The sequence below is a fragment of the Panicum virgatum genome, chromosome 9N, assembly GCF_016808335.1.
Source record: "Panicum virgatum strain AP13 chromosome 9N, P.virgatum_v5, whole genome shotgun sequence".
Classification (NCBI taxonomy): Eukaryota; Viridiplantae; Streptophyta; class Magnoliopsida; order Poales; family Poaceae; genus Panicum; species Panicum virgatum.
The window spans coordinates 70854245-70871086 of record NC_053153.1 but is presented as its reverse complement, the minus strand read 5'-3'; the positions used below and the strand labels follow the sequence as shown (position 1 = coordinate 70871086).

General features: G+C 44.9%; 1 protein-coding gene across 2 annotated transcripts; it reads right to left on the bottom strand.

Moving 5' to 3' along the window:
- Positions 1–109: 109 nt before the first annotated feature.
- On the bottom strand, positions 110–16839 carry LOC120689683 (rho GTPase-activating protein REN1-like). 2 transcript variants are annotated; one of them, XM_039972046.1, is made up of 24 exons: positions 16659–16839; positions 15533–15651; positions 14973–15135; positions 13236–13355; positions 12863–12899; positions 8791–8867; positions 7672–7742; positions 7489–7567; positions 7190–7334; positions 6210–6314; positions 5961–6038; positions 5648–5703; positions 5483–5552; positions 5229–5313; positions 4755–4998; positions 4479–4667; positions 3670–3987; positions 3535–3587; positions 2825–2885; positions 2671–2754; positions 1490–1606; positions 1240–1409; positions 895–1117; positions 110–739 (listed from the first exon to the last, which is right to left on the bottom strand). In XM_039972046.1, exons 3-24 carry the CDS (start codon positions 15006–15008, stop codon positions 572–574), a joined length of 2586 nt encoding a protein of 861 aa, XP_039827980.1. In that variant the 5' UTR covers positions 15009–15135; positions 15533–15651; positions 16659–16839; the 3' UTR covers positions 110–571. The 2 variants fall into 2 exon arrangements, with proteins under 2 accessions (XP_039827980.1, XP_039827981.1); XM_039972047.1 differs by having other exon boundaries at positions 14973–15073; positions 16659–16817.
- Between the last annotated feature and the right edge of the window lie 3 nt (positions 16840–16842).

The following is a 16842-nucleotide window of genomic DNA, read 5'->3' as shown; positions in this document are numbered from 1 at the left end:
CCGGTAGGCCACTTTTAAATAAATAGAATCTGGGCCTCAATTGCCACAAGGCATTTTTTGCGCGGCCATACAGGCCATACACTTCCTCCGTTCTGAAATGTAATACTCCTTTTGGAACTGGAACTGCTATTAGCTCATACAGTCCATAAAGACAGACTGTATTCTTACAAAGCTTGATTATAAGTTTAACCGAGGTACAGCAAGAATAATAGATACCACTCCGCGTACCTCAAGCTATCGAACTGGCCAACAGCCCGGCAACTGTACTGGGGCTGTGGCCCAGAGTATTTGAAGAGAATAAGTACATACCAGGTTGACCGTCAGTTATTTTGCTACAGAACTGGTATATATACCATAACATCATGGTGAAGACACGAGTAACCAGCATGATGTCCAGAATATGTTACTCTATAACTAGGTTGTTTGTCCAATCAAAGTTAAAAAAAAACGAGGCGGAAGAGGCAGACTGCCTCCCCGCATTGCACTTAGAAGAAAAGCAGGGCTCGAACCTTTGTCCAATCAAAGTTTCCGAAAACATTGCCAGCAATATGCAGTAACACAAATTTACTTCTCAGCTGGAATCTCTTTTCGGAGGAGCTGTAGCTGTAGGCCCCTGGGCCTGGGGGCGACCCAGATCTAAGTTTTGCATCTCACTAGCAAGCTGCGCCCTTCTCTCTTTCAAAAAATTGAGTCGATTAGTCAGCTTGGCTAATGCCGAGGAGGCTGCGACCCCAGATTCCTGATAATACAGTGGCAGAATTAAAACTTCAGCTTAATAAATCGTTAATGTAGGCTTAACAAAACACAGAGCGGTGTGTGTGTGGGTGGGGGGGGGGGGTTGTGATGACCAAGAGTAGCATAATCAATGTTTATTATCGCGTAGATTGGGATCACCTCTGTTTTATTACTTGAATTGGTATTTGAACCTTGAACCCTGTTCTGCGCAAAGTTCCACCTTGTGGCAAGTGATCTGTCTTGGCCATCCTTGGAAATCAACATCTTTTGAACCATTTGGTTTGTAGCCCAGAACATGTCAGGTACAGAATTAGACATTACAGTTGATGGTGCTTTGACTGAGGAGCTAATCTCTGGAGAAAGGGTAGCATTTTGTTCGCCTCTGGAGAAAGGGAGGCCAATTTAGTTGAACATTATATTATGCATGCCTCAACCAAGGGTTCTAAAGAGAGGCAAAATATTATAGACAGTGCAAAAGTACTATCCTTGGCAATGAAACCTTACTCGACAAGCTTGTCTGCATTTAGAAGTCGCTTGTTGTTGCATGATTCACATAATGAAGTGGAACTCAGTTGGGCCTGGTTGTTCAATTGTCCACGAAGATCAGAAACCTTTTGCTTCAAGTTCATGATGTCAGCTTCAGCGGCAGCAACTTCCTCAAGATCAGCCTTAGTCTTTAATCAACATAGTAAAAAAAACTGCTTCAAATGGTGAAAAAGTTATCTACTGCAATAGCCAGATTCAGGAAGGGTACCTTGCTGTCTATCGTTGACGGGAAAGACACATGTCCTCTTCGCATATTCATTAACCCGGACTCCAATGAAGCCCTTAAATTTCTCTCCTTCTGCAGCTGGTCTCGTAAGTTTTCCACCTGTTGAATGTGCAAATTATTCATGTTGAACTGAGAAAAAATGCAGAACATTGCGAGCATAACAAAACAATTCCAGAAGCACATAAGTACAACATGGTTTTGAGTACTGAGACAGAACTCAGGGGTAGGGAACAGATATGTAACAGGAAAGGCTGGGGAATCAAAAGCAGCTGAAATACTGGAAAAGGAATGAAAATATCTACATGTTTAAGTTCTTGCTCTTTTCTTTTTCTCGAACACACAGGCAAGCTGCGCATCATTTAACTAAGAAGGAATAAAAAGAAACAAGGGAGAGGCATAAATACCATCTTCAGTGTATAGTAAACTATATGGTCCATTGTTGGATGGATACATGTTTATGACAAAGTTATGTTCAATGAAGTACTGGCCACAATGCATGACAAAACTTTGAGTTATTTGAAGGAAGGAAGAAGAGGAAAGCACGTGCAGTGTTACTCAAAAAGATGCTTCACTGGGCCTTGCCAAGAATGATTTTTTTTTTTATAAAATGTGAGGTAAAAGGAATTGTCTGCATAATTAGTACATCAAATAGAATCAGGACTTGATTCAGTTTGTTGTTATCAGGAAGATGTTCCTACTACATAAAACATGATTCATAAGTATTGACAGCGAGAAATTGTTTGTTTCAATAAAGGTATTCATGCTTTTAAAAGGGAAAAAAAGAATCAGTTTAAGTATTTGTTACGATAATGTGTATCAGTTGTCTTGGTCATTCAAATAGACAAGACCAAACAGCTCATCTGACTGAGCACCACGCTCAAACCTTGAGCAAAGTGGCAGGCATCTGTTGACATTTAAAATGCAAGGAGTAAGGAGCAATTTCTCAGACTTCTTTGGTTCAGATGTTTGGATAGTACTTGAGGCATAATTGCTAGTAGAACAATATTCACCTTCATGCACGGTATCTTATGTTGATCGATAGTTATTCAAGTTTAAACCCTGCCTCGTATAATCTCTTAGGGAAACAAAGCCAATGTACCTGGAGTATATTCTCTTTCCAGAACAGGAAAAAAAAGAATCAGAACTTAAGTTTGAGCTCTTACTTCTTTTTCAAGTGCTACACGGCGCTCATGTAGTGCTCCTTTTCGCCTTTCTAGACTTGCCTGGAGGACTGTATTTTCTCTTACCTGAAAAAGACATAGCATTATCTCACATAGAAGAATCTTGTGTTGCATGATTTTTGTTCGATCCTTGTACCTCCTCTGTAATTTTAGATTGGAGATGACTCTTGTTGTTTTCAAGCTTCACAATATGAGCCCTAGTTCAGAAGCTGAATTAGATAAGAAAAGGCAACTCAAAATATAAACAAATGTAAATTCTAAAAAGCAGAATTGTATTTTTTATCTTTATAAGTTTCCAGCTGTCCTTTTTTTACGTATATTCTAAATAAGTATCAGGAACCCCTAAATTGTACACCAAGTTCATAGGACATAGAAATTTTAGGGAAGAAAAGGGAAGGTGAACCTATAATGTAGAGAAAGAAAGAAAATTTTCTATTTATGAAATTGAATTGAAAAAAAAATTGTTTTTTATGCACTACTCATCCTATAAGTGGGAGTGGAGAGAAGTAGGACAAAATTATATGGGAAAGGAATGTAGAGAAACCTTTTTGTAGCTAAAAAAGTAGCTTGGTCCATAGCAGCCAACCATCACATTCTTTTAACTACGACAACTAAGAGAACTGGGCCACTAAGTAAGAAACGGAAGAGTATCTTCCCATTACTAAACCCTAACTACATTGAGCTAGCCCTGCTATTCTCTTTGGGTCATCATCGAATGAGTTCTTGATTGTTGAGAAGAAGTAGCAAAACAACTTGCAAAATGGAATTTGCTGCTTTTAAGAGATGTCTGTAACTCTTTCAATACATAGCATGTCCAGTTGGCATTGCATATGATAGGATACTTACTCATCATCATCATTGCAACAGTCTGCCTCCTCTGTTGAGAGGTCTTTTCTTGCCTGTCAATAAAGCGTTTCAGTCAAACTATAGTATACACTAGTTCTGATAGACATAACTATGTGAGTAACACTTTAAACTTACTGAAGTACGCCCCCATGAGTTCCATTTGCTTTCATTAGTTGAGCTGCTTGTTTTCTCCATAAGCTCTGCTCTCGAAGATGATGAATGGGCATTTGGTTTTTGTATATGATCTATGGATCTCTTTGATTCACATAATTCTTGTTTTGATTGGGATGGAAGGTTGCTCTCCAGTTGAGAGGTATCATCCCCTTTTGGAAGAGAGGAAATTTGATTACTATCTTCTGATGGCGCACCATGTTCTATTCTCAAGGTCTTCACAGGAGGTTGAACAACTTTATCGTTGTCATTACACGCAGGGCCAGGGATATTGTTATTAACCTATGGACGGTGAGAAAATTATAAGGATAACAAACAAGTTACAAGAGAATTTAGTCGGAAAGGAAAATGTATGTGTTAAATGCCTGACATAGTTATTTCAGAGACCATGAATTGTTACACATTAGAATCTTAGACTTATATCGATATAATTCCCAAGAACATTGAGTTACTGTGACCATGGTTTTTCTCATCTAAGGATGAAATTTGAAGTTTACTTGACATAGTTATTTCGGACTCCATGAATTGTTAACACTAGAATCTTAGTCATTACCGATGTAACTCCCAAGAACATTGAGTTATTGTGGCCAAGTTTTTTCTCATCTAAAGATGAAATTAGAAGTTTTAAGAAGATGCCTTGAGTAATCCCTTCAGTCAAGAAAAAGGAAGGCCTTTTTTTACTTTTAAGAGTAAAAAGAAAGCTACTTTAACCACTAAGTTTTGAAGAGTGTGATTTAGTGAATTGTGTCAATAACACCGACTGGATGAAGTACCTGGTCATCTGTATTTCGAATTCTGCTGCCAGAAGAGGGCTCAGTATTATCATTCAAATCTTCTTCAACATCATCTTCACCAGAACCATAGGAACCATCATCCTCAGGGATGTCATTGTCTGTCGAATATTCCTTGTCAACGTCAGACTCGGTATAAGCATCTGAAGAGTATGAACCATCTTCAATATCCTAAAAACATAACTGTTGGATTAAAATTCATGACAATCAAATGGAACTTGCTTGTAGAGAAAACCATGTCCAGGGTAAAGAAGATACATCAAATATTTGATCATATTCCTCAAGCATAATAATAACAATAGCTTGAGCGTGGTTAGCAGCAGCAGCAGCTTGAAGCAGCTGGAATGAACCATCCCCAGCCATACTGAAGTCACTATCAATTTCACATTCACCAAGAAGAAGAGGCCGAAGAAGAAGTGGTGCCATGCAAGCTGCCAAAGCGGATGCAGACATCCTATTCACAGCTTTGTGTGATCCAACAATCTGCATCATTTTGAGAATCCTAAAAGAAAAGCGATGAGTTTCATGGACTTTGATCTTGCTATTGTCAATTTGTAGTACATGCTAAAGTTACCTGATAATCAAATTAAATATGAAAAAAAGATCATGTACATATTTTCAAGAATCGAAAAAATCATAAGCATTAGGACCATGGCACCATGAACATTTTTTTTTGGGTGTAGAGTTTGGTTGATAAGAGATCTGAAACAAACCATTGGAGGTGAAACAAACCTCTGCAACAATTGGCGATTTGGTTCTGGGAAAACTTCATATATTACTCTATTCATAGCATCAAGTCTTCTTGTCTTGTCAGTTCCTGTATAGTCGCTTGTTTTGATTAGTTTATAGTTTATAGCATAACACAAAGTTTAGTGGGGCATAGGCTGAGCTAGTTTTTGGGTATATACTCCATGAAAGGTAGCTAGGCTCAGAAGTTCAATACTGGATAGATTGCTGATTAAATAAAGTAAGTTTCACAATCTTACGGTAAGCTCTAACCAGGGCAGTGCAACATGGTGCCGGAACTGGAGAAGATGGCATCTCTCGAAGAATGCACTGCAACAAATGAGAACCAACAAATGTTATTAAAAAGAATAAAACCACAGTTTATTCCTATTGTGGGATCATAGTAAATGCTTGTCAATAAATACCTTAATACAGTCACCAATAACATGTGCATCCTCTTCTGGGGAGAACTCATTCTTTCCTACAAATTCATATTAAAAAATGTGGTTTTAAACCCAGCTAGGAAATAAGCCAGAGCAAATAAAGCACTCTCAGGATATCCAAACCTTATAGTTCTCCCAGACTTGCTTCATGAAAACATGTACTACTATAAAAACAAAAATAACTTACTAGAACTACATATAATAAGCTCTTGGTAAATCCAAAGAGGGCCAAGACAGCCGATCAAACCTAGTTGTCCTAACTTAAAAGGGAAAATGTCAGACTACAGGAAATCACCCTTTTCGTAATCCCGAACCCTGCGTTTGACTTCTTCAACATCAGCAGACTGACGGAGGATTCCTTCAACCTTCACACCTAGAAACAGGGTATATTTTTTCACTCTCATTGAACAGCAAGGTAAATATATAAAACTGTACTTGAATGTTATTTGATGTTTGCCAGGATACTTATTTCGCAAATTTATAACTGCACGAAATTTGAGGCAATATTGTGTATTGAATAATAAAAATAAGGAAAAACATTTACCATAATCTTCAATGAATTTTAAAGCCTTCTCCAAGAATGCTGTATTGCCATCAGCATCAACAAGTGCAAATTCAGCTGGTGTGCCAATTACAGATGTACCGTCCGCTGAAATGGAAAAAATCGGATTTGTTAATTTGTATTCCAACTCCATTATATGATTCCATCCCTCCCCACCAGAATAGAGTGAGAAAAAAATGACAGGAAAAAAAACTGTTCCATACATTGCACAGAATCTCAAGCTCAGTGATGAGAGACTCAGAGAAGTCTCTGGTTTCACTATGTTAGCATATATATTACATTTTCTGACACCTGATGAAAATTTTTCATCTTTGATGTAGCTGTTTTATTTGTATAAATAATAGCTTGGTGCTGTAACCCATATTGGCCAATGAGTCCCAAATTATATACTCAGGGAAAATGAATTGTACAATTGTAGGTATCTTCCTTTCTCTATTTAACTCTTGAGATGGCTGGACGCAGTGATATTAATGAAAAATGTAAGCTACATCCAGTATGTTGACCAACAAATGTTTGCCCATGTCCCTGTAGGCATGCATGTTGATTTAGTGTCCTAAAAATCTCTAGTTTCTAAGTGTTAGCACAAACAAAATTGATAATTGAACTGGAGAGTGTTTATCTGGCAGAAAAGTCATTTTTCAGCACAACAACAAAGTAATCATGTCTTGCAGAATTTTTAAATTGCACATTCAGGGCGTGTAAAATGAAGCCACGAAGGTAGATGATCACCAAATTGGAACAGTATCACCATACTTTTACAGCTATCAGAAATGGAAAATGACAGGAGCTAGGTGCTATCAACTTCAGTTAAGAAAATATGAGGAATTGATATATCCATTGAAATTTTGATTAGCCTATAATTTGCCACAAAATCAGGATTCCTTTTGGTTTAGAAAGTATGACTTAATAGTACACACAAGCAACCCATAAATGCAACTTTTATAAGAGTAAACATAGCTTACATTGTTCAACAGCTGTTTCAGCAGGTTCTGTTATGTCAGAGCTGACAACTGGATGTTGTCCAGCTGTATTCACAACACTGGGTGCCTGAGCCAGAGCACTCTCTAATGCACTTCTCCACTCATTTAGGTCTTCTGTAGTTTCTGCCTGTTTGATGAAAAACAATACCGTTAAATCCCTAGACAATATCATTAGCCATATTAACTATTGCAACTTCAATTTGAGCAAATGCTAAATGCCAACCCTCCCATTTGAAGCAACATAACAATAACCAAGAAACTGAATTAAGTACACAGCCAACCTTAAGGGTGAAAGTGCGTCCATCGCGACCATCAGGAAAGACCACTGTTATAGTTTTCCTTTCTTCTTTGACTATCATACTGAAACATTGCTCAAGATTATATGATACTATTATTGAAGGAGCTTTAGAGGTAAAAAATCAGCTATAATTTTTTTTAAAGCTAATCGGATTTTAAATTCACACCTTGCAGTGTTATTCAAGTCAATTCCGCCAAGAGTAACAATTGGTTCACTTCCTCTGGGAGGGGGAGCATTCTGCAAGTAAAGTAAAAAGTTGGGGATAATTGCCATGACATTTAATTTTGAATAAATTACTAAGCAAAACACATAGAAAACTTCACCAACAAGCCAAATGGAACTATGCTTGAGCAGTGTTAACATTTTGTTTCCTATCACAGTTTATATCAAATTATAGCCATTCAGTTTTTTCTGTACACTATGTAGGTACAGTGATTAATGAGTAATGATATAATAAACTAGATCAAATCAGGATGCTAGTTTATAGGTTATCTGTTATAGTTCTTCAAGTGGAAATAACTTTCCTTAGATAGTGCTCCGACTTAATCTAAGCAAGTTGATGGGGATAATGAGCTACACAAATTGTTGCTCAAAACTTTTTGAAAAGGTTAAGGGGTGTTTGGCAGGACTCCTCATGAGGGGCTCCAAAGTAGGAGCTGGAGCCATTTTGGTGGCTCCTCCAAAGCGGCTCCAGCTTCTCTGTTTTTCACTAAAAAACGGCTCCTCATACAAAACGTTTGGTAGGGCTCCTGCAGAAGCTGGAGCTGGAGCCATTGCAAAAGCCCAGCCAAACAGTACCTAAGGGTAGTTGCTATGAGTTGGGTTCATATGCTTACTCTTCCTCAAAACGAATTTGTGGAAATTATACCACGCTCATTAAGGCTAAAAACATCGAGAACAGAAGGGATCAAACAATATCTGATCGACATGGTAGGATCCACTGGGTATACGACAAGGGGAAGCCAGGTTTGTAGCTTCCCTAGCTGGTATGATCCAATTGACGATATACTTGAACCGTTGATCATATAAAACAGATAGCAAGGAGTCTAACCTCACTGGATAAAGGTATCTCATCAACTATTATCTTCTTTCTGAATACACTTTATCTTGTAGTACGATTCATTACAACGAAATTTATTCTTGTCCAAACAACTTAAAAAAAAATTCATAGCATCGTGGCTGAAGCAAAGAGATACAATAAAATATACTGTTCTACAGAACAGTATTAGACTATTAGTTGAAGGAAATGGAACAGTATGGAAGGAATTATAGCAACATATCTTACAGGATCACTCCTGAAGAACACTAATGATGTCCTTGTAAGTATAAACCAGCGCTTTTTCCATACTGTCCAGCCTATCCCTGTAAGTTATCATGTTTAATGAAATGGGAAGCATAGTGCAACCAGAAATATGTAAAAATTCATGATAAAAGACACTGCCAAATGTAATCATGACATAATGGAGCACTAAATGTGGTAAAAATGGAAAATTTTGTTATTTTACTGTGTTGGGATTAGTATAGGTGTAAACAATATGGAGCAATTATTCTATAAACGTTCATCTTCTTTTTGGCAGATAAGCAAGAGGGCTGTAAGTCATTTCATTAAGAAGAGCATATAAAAAGTACAAAAGACCAAAGACAACATACACACAGACACACACCCCAACACCAACACTTGAAACTTGACCAAAGCTTGTTTTTGCCCCTGTACCGATATGGCGATATGCTTAAGCATACGATTTATAGGAATTATAAATAAATATTATATGTCTATAGCCATGTCTTTAAAAGTGCGTATGTTGTACCGACTTGTACCATGTTCTGTTCTAACTTAGATTGCCACTCAAAATAATTATCTAATTTTATATACGGTCCACTCCGCAGGTAATACCTATCAACTAAAAAGCATTGCAATATAACAAAGCAAATTACAATATAGTTTTGAGTAAAGTCTATTTTTGGCCATCCAACTCTTGCCTCGGTTTGGTTTTGGCCATTGAACTCCAAAACCGGGTATCTTCGACCACTCAACTATGAAAACCATTCATTTTTGACCATCGGGTTGTTTTGGTGGGTGGTTTTGCTGACGTGGACGCCACGTGGTAGTGGGCCCACTTGTCAGCGTTACCCCCTCTCTATTCTCTCTATCTCCCTCTTTCTCTCTCCTGTTTCATCTCTCCTCTCTCCTCACTCCTCCCTGCTCGCCGCCTCCTTGCTCACCGCCGCTGCTCGTCTCCTCCCTCCTCTCTCTCCGCGCCTCCGGCGGCCCTCCGCCCCCTCCCTCACTCTCCGCCCTCCCTGCTCCCATCAAGCGGCTCGAGGTCCCCGCGCACGAGTCCCCTGCCCCCGACCCCGTGACTCCAGCGGCCGCCGCCATCTGTCGCGCTTTCACCGGCAGCTCCGGCGACCATTGGGTCCCAGGCCCGTCTGTGCGCGTTGCGGGGCCGTCCCATCCACGCGCTCGCCATGCCGGCATCAGCACCGCCGCCGGGATCCTTCTGCTCTGCTCCAGACAAAGCCACGCCACCACTCCGCTTCCGCCGTCGCGCGTCGCCTTCCCGGCCAAATTCGCCACCACCACGCCATTGTCTGTCGATTCCTTCGGTGGACAGCTCCACCACGACCCCGCATTGCTTCCCCGCCAGTCATCCTGGCTCGTTGACCGACGGGAGGAACCGGCGGCGGCAAGACAGGAGTTCTTCGGCCGGGAGGGTGAGTGAGCCGCGCTTCCACAGGCAGGCGAGCTCCACGCTAGTCGCGCGTGGGCGAGCGCCTCCTCCCGGCGGCCATGGGCGAGCAGCGGAGATTGACGTGGGCGCGGTGCGGCGACGGAAGCGAGCGGTGCGGAGGCGGAGCCCCGCGCGCGCCGGCGGAGCAGATCGAGCAGCGCAGGGGAGCCTCCTGCCAGGCCCAGTGCTGGGACTCCGGCGAGCAGGCAGCGTGGATCCGCTCCGCCCTCCATCGGACTGGGCGCGAGGCAGGGGAGGCCGAGCCGCCAGCGCCGCCGTGACCCACTTCTACCGTCCAGCCAGCCGCCCGCCCTAGCTCCGGTCTCCCACCACCGGCCGCCCCACCGGCCGCCCGCCCGCCGGCCGTCTGAAGGGAGGAGGGAGGAGGTTTGCAGCGGCGGCGAGCAAGGAGGCGGCGAGCAGGGAGGAGGGAGAGGAGAGACGAAACAGGAGAGAGAAAGAGGGAGATAGAGAGAAGAGAGAGGGGGTAACACTGACAAGTGAGCCTCACTGCCACGTGGCGTCCACGTCAGCAAAACCACCCACCAAAACAGCCCGATGGTCAAAAATGAATGGTTTTCATAGTTGAGTGGTCGAAGATACCCGGTTTTGGAGTTCAATGGCCAAAACCAAACCGAGGCAAGAGTTGGATGGCCAAAAATAGACTTTACTCTATAGTTTTCCATGTCCATCCAACCAGCTAGCTAGTCCACCGCGGGGACAATGGCGCACCTCTTTTCTTCTCCGCTCGGGCCGCCCCCCCCCCCTCCCGTAGGCGGCTCCAGCGGCCAACCGCGCCGCCGCCGCTTCTTCCTCCCCCCTCCCTCCTCCACCTCGCCGCTGCCGGAGGGGCCGCCGGAGGTCCGCGCGGACCTTGAGGAGGGCGGCGGCGAGGCTTCCCCCGTGGTGGCGCGCGGGATCTCGCGCGGGCGGCGAGGTCTCGAGGGCGCCTTGGCCTGCCGGCGCGGGCTGCTCCCGCGGCGGCGGTGGCCATGGGCCTCAGATCCGGCGCCGCCCTGGCCGGATCTAGGGGGCTGCGCGGCGGGGGCCGCCGGAAGTGGGTGGGGGTGGGCGGCGGTCGGCGCTGGACGACGGCGGCGGCTTTGGCGAGCACGGGCAGCAGCGGTGACGGCTGGGGCTGCCGCGGGTCGGCGGCTGCGGCCGGTGCGGAGCGCGAGGTGCCGGCTGCGGCCGGCGTCATGGAGATGGCGTTGGCTGTGGCTGGGCTGCCGGTCTCTGCCTCTCCCGGCCATGTTGGCCGGGCAATGGTGGGGCCGGGGGTGTGCGGTGCACAGGCGACGGATTATGCTATGTGAGGATGGTGCTCCCCTTCTCCTTTGCTCGTCGGCGTTGCAGGTCCGGCGCCACCTTGGTGGTGGGGCTGGGGGGCTGGCTGGTGCTTGCTGGTGGCGCCGAGGTGGTGCTTTCGGGCTGCGCCGGGCTTCTTCCGGTACAGGCGGTGTGGAAGCGGCGGGGAGCAGGCTACTGCCATGGCCATGTGGTTGCGGCAGGCATGGTGCTGAGTCGGGCGAAAGCCTTCACTGACGTGTTGTCGGTGGACATGGTGGCGGCGCCTTTGGAGCGTCGTTTCCCTGCTTGGGGCACCATGGTGAGGCACCATGTTCTCTGCAGTGCGGGGCTCTCAGGGTGAAAACCCTGTCCATCTATGGATGTGCGACGGCGGCGCCTTGGCGTCGTGCCCTTGTTGGAGGCGCCGCATCTGGAGACCCGGAACGGCTTGTGGTAGTGGTGGTGGCGGTTCGGTTGGTGGTTTCGCCTGTGTGCTGCAGGATGTGCGCACGGTCCGTGTTGGCAGGAAGGTGCATAGGGCTCATGGGTGCTGGAGGACTTGAGCTTGCGGGCAAGGTGCAGTGGTGAGCTCGGTGACAGCTGGGCGGAGGTGGTGCTCTCTTTGCGGCTTCAGATATCTGAGTCCTTGGCAGAGGAGTGTGAGGTGTTGGGAGAGGCGAGGCCCCCACGCAGTGTAGCCAGGATCAGTGGTGTTCATTGTTGCTGCGATGGGAGTATTTTGCTGACGCATCACTGGTGCAGAGGGATCGACGATCGTGTTCGTGCGGCTTGAGGGTGATAGTCCCATGGTGGAGGAGTTCGGGTAGTTGCTCGGGCTTGCAGCGGGCTGCGGCTCTTGTCGTGGCACGGCGTTGGCGACGACGGCGCAGTTCGCGGCGGCTTCTTTCGCTTCCTCTCCCAGTTTGTGGTGTAGTGTTTTGTTGGGTGCGTTGTTTGCGTGCGTTGTTTGTGTGGTGGTGGTGTTCGTTTCGGCGCATTATGTACGAATGCTTCCTTTTCTTATATGATGTGACAGTGCTCCTGCCTTTTATTTCAAAAAAATATATAGTTTTCCATGGTTTCATCTGCACAATTAATGTTCTGATCCACATGACACTGTGATATTGCTCTGACTTCACGATACATGTTTCTCTGTCTTTTGTGCTTGAAAGCTCAACCATTGATAAATCAAGAAGTAGGAATGTTATGCTAATCCAATTTAGCTCATTGGATGGATAACATTCCTATGGCATAGACATATTAAAACCTTATCACAAGTTAATCTAGCTATGCTAAAACAGAATTTATGAGATAGTATCATCAGGAAAAATATACCTTTAGACGAGAGCAGTAAATTCCCACTCTTAAGAACCTGCGGTAAAAGAATATGTGAATTCGATTGTGAAAATTTCATAACACTAATATCTTTTCCACAAACTTCATTTTGAAATGATGATAGTGTGACTATGCAGTTGCAGTTTTACAGGTTCGATATTGATTACATGTTCGCTGAAATGCAACTATGACTAGGAACAGTTATCTGAAATAAAAGTGATGCATAGTGCTACAGTGTGACACTTGCTCTAGGACATGCTAGAACATTGTAAAGGTCATTATGAGAATACCTTGGCGTCTTTTCTTTATGTACTACCAAGCACAGCTTCATTAAAAAAACTTTTTTAAAAAAATGCATGAAAATACAACAAACCTGACAGTTTGGACAAGTGGTTGGTGAATTTTCACCAGCTTCAGATTTATTAGTGTTCTGAAAATTGGAGTCTCCTGGGCCACATCGGCAGGCCTTGACCTGACTTATACTCTCATGGGGCTGTGAAGATGATACCCGTCAGAGTATGAAACAAGTAGGGTGAATACTCAGAAAATGCAACAATCAAACGATGCAAGACCTTTTGGAACTTAATTTGATCGAAATAAGGAAAAGTGAAAGTTTTTACATAAGTAGTTACATGTGTAAATACTGTTAACAAAAAAAAGTCTGGTGGGCCTTTCAGAAAGAACATTAGTATCATTCCAGTACAAAAAAAAGGATAACATAACAGACATTTTACCCATTACAACAACAACAACAACATAGCTATCGTGGTGTGGCAAACCACAGCCGGGTGGCGGAATGCACCCGGCTAAGCCTAGAGGGTGAGTACTCGGGGGTTAGCTAGCGATTAGTTCGATCTCGCTCAAGAACACGATGGACAGCCGGTTTTGAGTGGTTCGGGCCGCCGGAGCGTAATACCTTATGTCCACTGTCTGTTGTATTGCTTGAGTCTGGAGAAGCTTGGAGCTGAGTCCAGCGTGTGAGTCTGAGTGTGCTCTCGAGAGCTTGTCCTGTACAGCGAGCGCCTTCCTTTTATATCTCACGGGAGACGCGTACATGGTCATTAGGTCCCCGACAGGTGGGCCCAACAATGTAGTACAAGATAACGTTCTGTTCATACATTATGGCTTTGCAGGCGGGGGAGATCTCACTCCTGGATTTCCTTGCCTGCTCCTAGAATCCCCCGTTCAGCCAGTCCAGGCGCTGTCTTGTCGAAACGGCGCCTGGCGTAGCATGCGGCGTCGCCTGCCACGTAGCTAAACGGATCGTGTAGCTTGCGGCGTAGGCGGCATGATGGAAAAGCGTCGTGCCGTCGTATCCAATTAACGCGGCAGACGGGCTCTGCGCGGGTGCGGCGCAGGCGGCCTCACTGTGTACCTCGGTAATACGCGGTCTACAGTGAGGACTGACAAGGTCTGCCCCGCGTGCCGCGGCGGCAGAGCACGCCTCAACCACCCGCATTGAATGCGGTGGGAGGGCGAGTCTTCCAGTGGAAGACTCATGCCCACGCCCGCGCCTGCGGGACATGTGGCGGCTCCGGACCCCCCCGGCGGTACGTTGGTTCTATGCGCGTGAGGGGCCCGGATAGACGCGGGAGATCCCGGACGGACGCGGGAGGTCCCGGACCCCTATGGCGGGTCCGAGGCCTCGGCTGTCGGTTCGGAGCTTCCCTCCTCAGGGACACGTAGCGTCTCCGGACCCGTCCCTGAGCGGGGAGCGGGTCCGGGGCCGTTGGCCCGATGAGGTAAGGGCCTGACCTATGGGGCCCGGCTGCTCCGCCCTTTACCGCGTAGTTATGGATGACTACGCGAGCCTTGCCTTGCTGCAGTAGAAGTGGGTATCCCTACTACAGGGTACTGACAATAGCCTTTTGCCCAAGCGAGTTGATCCATATATTACCCATTGATCAACCAAAATGAGCTCTTCATCTCTCTTGTATTGCAAATACCTTGGCGTCTTTTCTAAGCGAAACACAAAACCAAATGAACCTCACTAAAGTGGCTGAAAAATAACATGTTTAAGTCCAATAAAAACTTCGCATCGATGAACTAACATGATCAGGAACACAGAGAAAATAGACTAAGAATGCAAGTAAAACATATGCCCTCTTACTTGCTGATAAGAAATCCTGGATTCCGAAGCTGACATTGTCTGCTGTAGGTGGCTCACTTGCGAAGACTTCAGGGTTTCTGTCCCACCGGTGAATTGATGTTCTTCAACAAGAAATAGATGCCGCTTACAGTGTTACTAGTGATGATTTCATGAGATTTGTTCTCTACAAGAATAATAGAAAATTAATAAACTGGCATGGCCATATTACCAGGTTCCAATAGGAAAGTCTGGTTGGATTGGGGGATTTGAATCAAAATGCTTAGGAATTATTTTCAGTTAGAATTAGTTCTGTAAATTCATGGAGTTCGAGTCCTCATACAAACACTACAATTCCTCATGTTCAAATTGAGAAAACCTTTTGAGTGACAACGTTAGCTAAGTTATGATCATTCTCAGTGATTGAAAATATGTGCATGAACTACCAGTTGTCCCAATTCCTGACCTACCAAACCTATGGATGTGTAATATCATATAAATACATAAATTATCAGATAAGCAAGAGCAAATGTGATGTGATATAATGAACCCAAGCTAGTTTTTCACAGGGATAGGGAGGTTACCAGAGGAAACTGAAGCAAGAAAGCTTATTTAGGTCGTCATGGGTCAGCTTCAGATTAACTGAGTTGGATTCAGCATCCACAGTAAGTATCAGCTTAAGTTTTTAAGCCATTAGTTGGACCTGGAGTGTCACATAGCATAAGCATAGTCACAAAGGGAAGTAATATTTAACAAGCTATGGGAACTCTCGTAGTCTTGTTAAAGTAACTTATATTACTTTTTGGGGGAATTTAAAAGTCGAAAACTATACTAAAAGGATAGACTAATAAGAGTTGGAGTTTCAACATCACGAAACCCGCAAATAACTGAACCTGGCTGCATAGTAGTAGTTTGGGTGAGAAAAAAACAGTGATGTTTTACATGATTCTTATATGCACAAAAAAAAACTGTAGAATTGTCTAAACAGTGATGTTTTAAATGATTCTTATATGCACAAAAACAACTGTATAATTGTCTATATTCCCTCTTTCTCATAGAATAATTTTAAATGCACAGTAAGTTGAAACAGCATTCCGCTCATAAGCATTGCAATGTCTCGCCTCCGTCAACAGGCTGACTGAAATTCAGCTAAAATCATTTTGCTTCGGGACAGAGAGTTCCAACCCCCCCCCCCCCCCCCCCCCCAAAAAAAAAAGGCAATATCAACCTCCTCTTAAAATCTAGAACGATTTGAGAACCCAATTCCTCCGGGAAATTTTGCACCAAAACATAGAAGAGTCAGCAAATTTACACGGCACAGTACGTGGTGCCAGAATTATCACAGCGAAATCTCGTCATTCCAAGAGCTAACGGAAAATCCCATGGATCATCCGCAGCTACACACCACAACGTTCTGCATGCACTGCACCCGAGATCAATTAACCTAGTAGATCATTGAAGCGGCGCAATGAGCTACCCTCTCTCGGATGCAGCACCGCGGAGAAAGCTCTTCCTGCGCTCAAATGCGTGCGGCGTGCCCCCCAAAAAACGAATGCATGCCAAACCCAGATGAAATCAACGGGCGGCAACACCATTGCCTCATTTCCTCCTCGATCCCCCAACCGAAGGATTCCGTCGCATACCGTCCCCCGGAAATGCACAGCACGCAGCGATCGAAGAGCGGAGGCGGAGGCGGGCAATGCGGCTCACCTGCGGCCTCGACGCGACCCCCGAGCTCTCACGTCGGCGCGCGCGGCACCTCCTCTCCCCCGGTCTCGCGCCTCCGTCGATCCCCTCCCCCTCCTCCACCGCTGCCGCCCCGGCCTCCCCGCTCTATTTTCTCTCGCCGATGGGGCTTGCTCGTCCCTCCTCGCCCGCACTTTCTCCGGGGAAA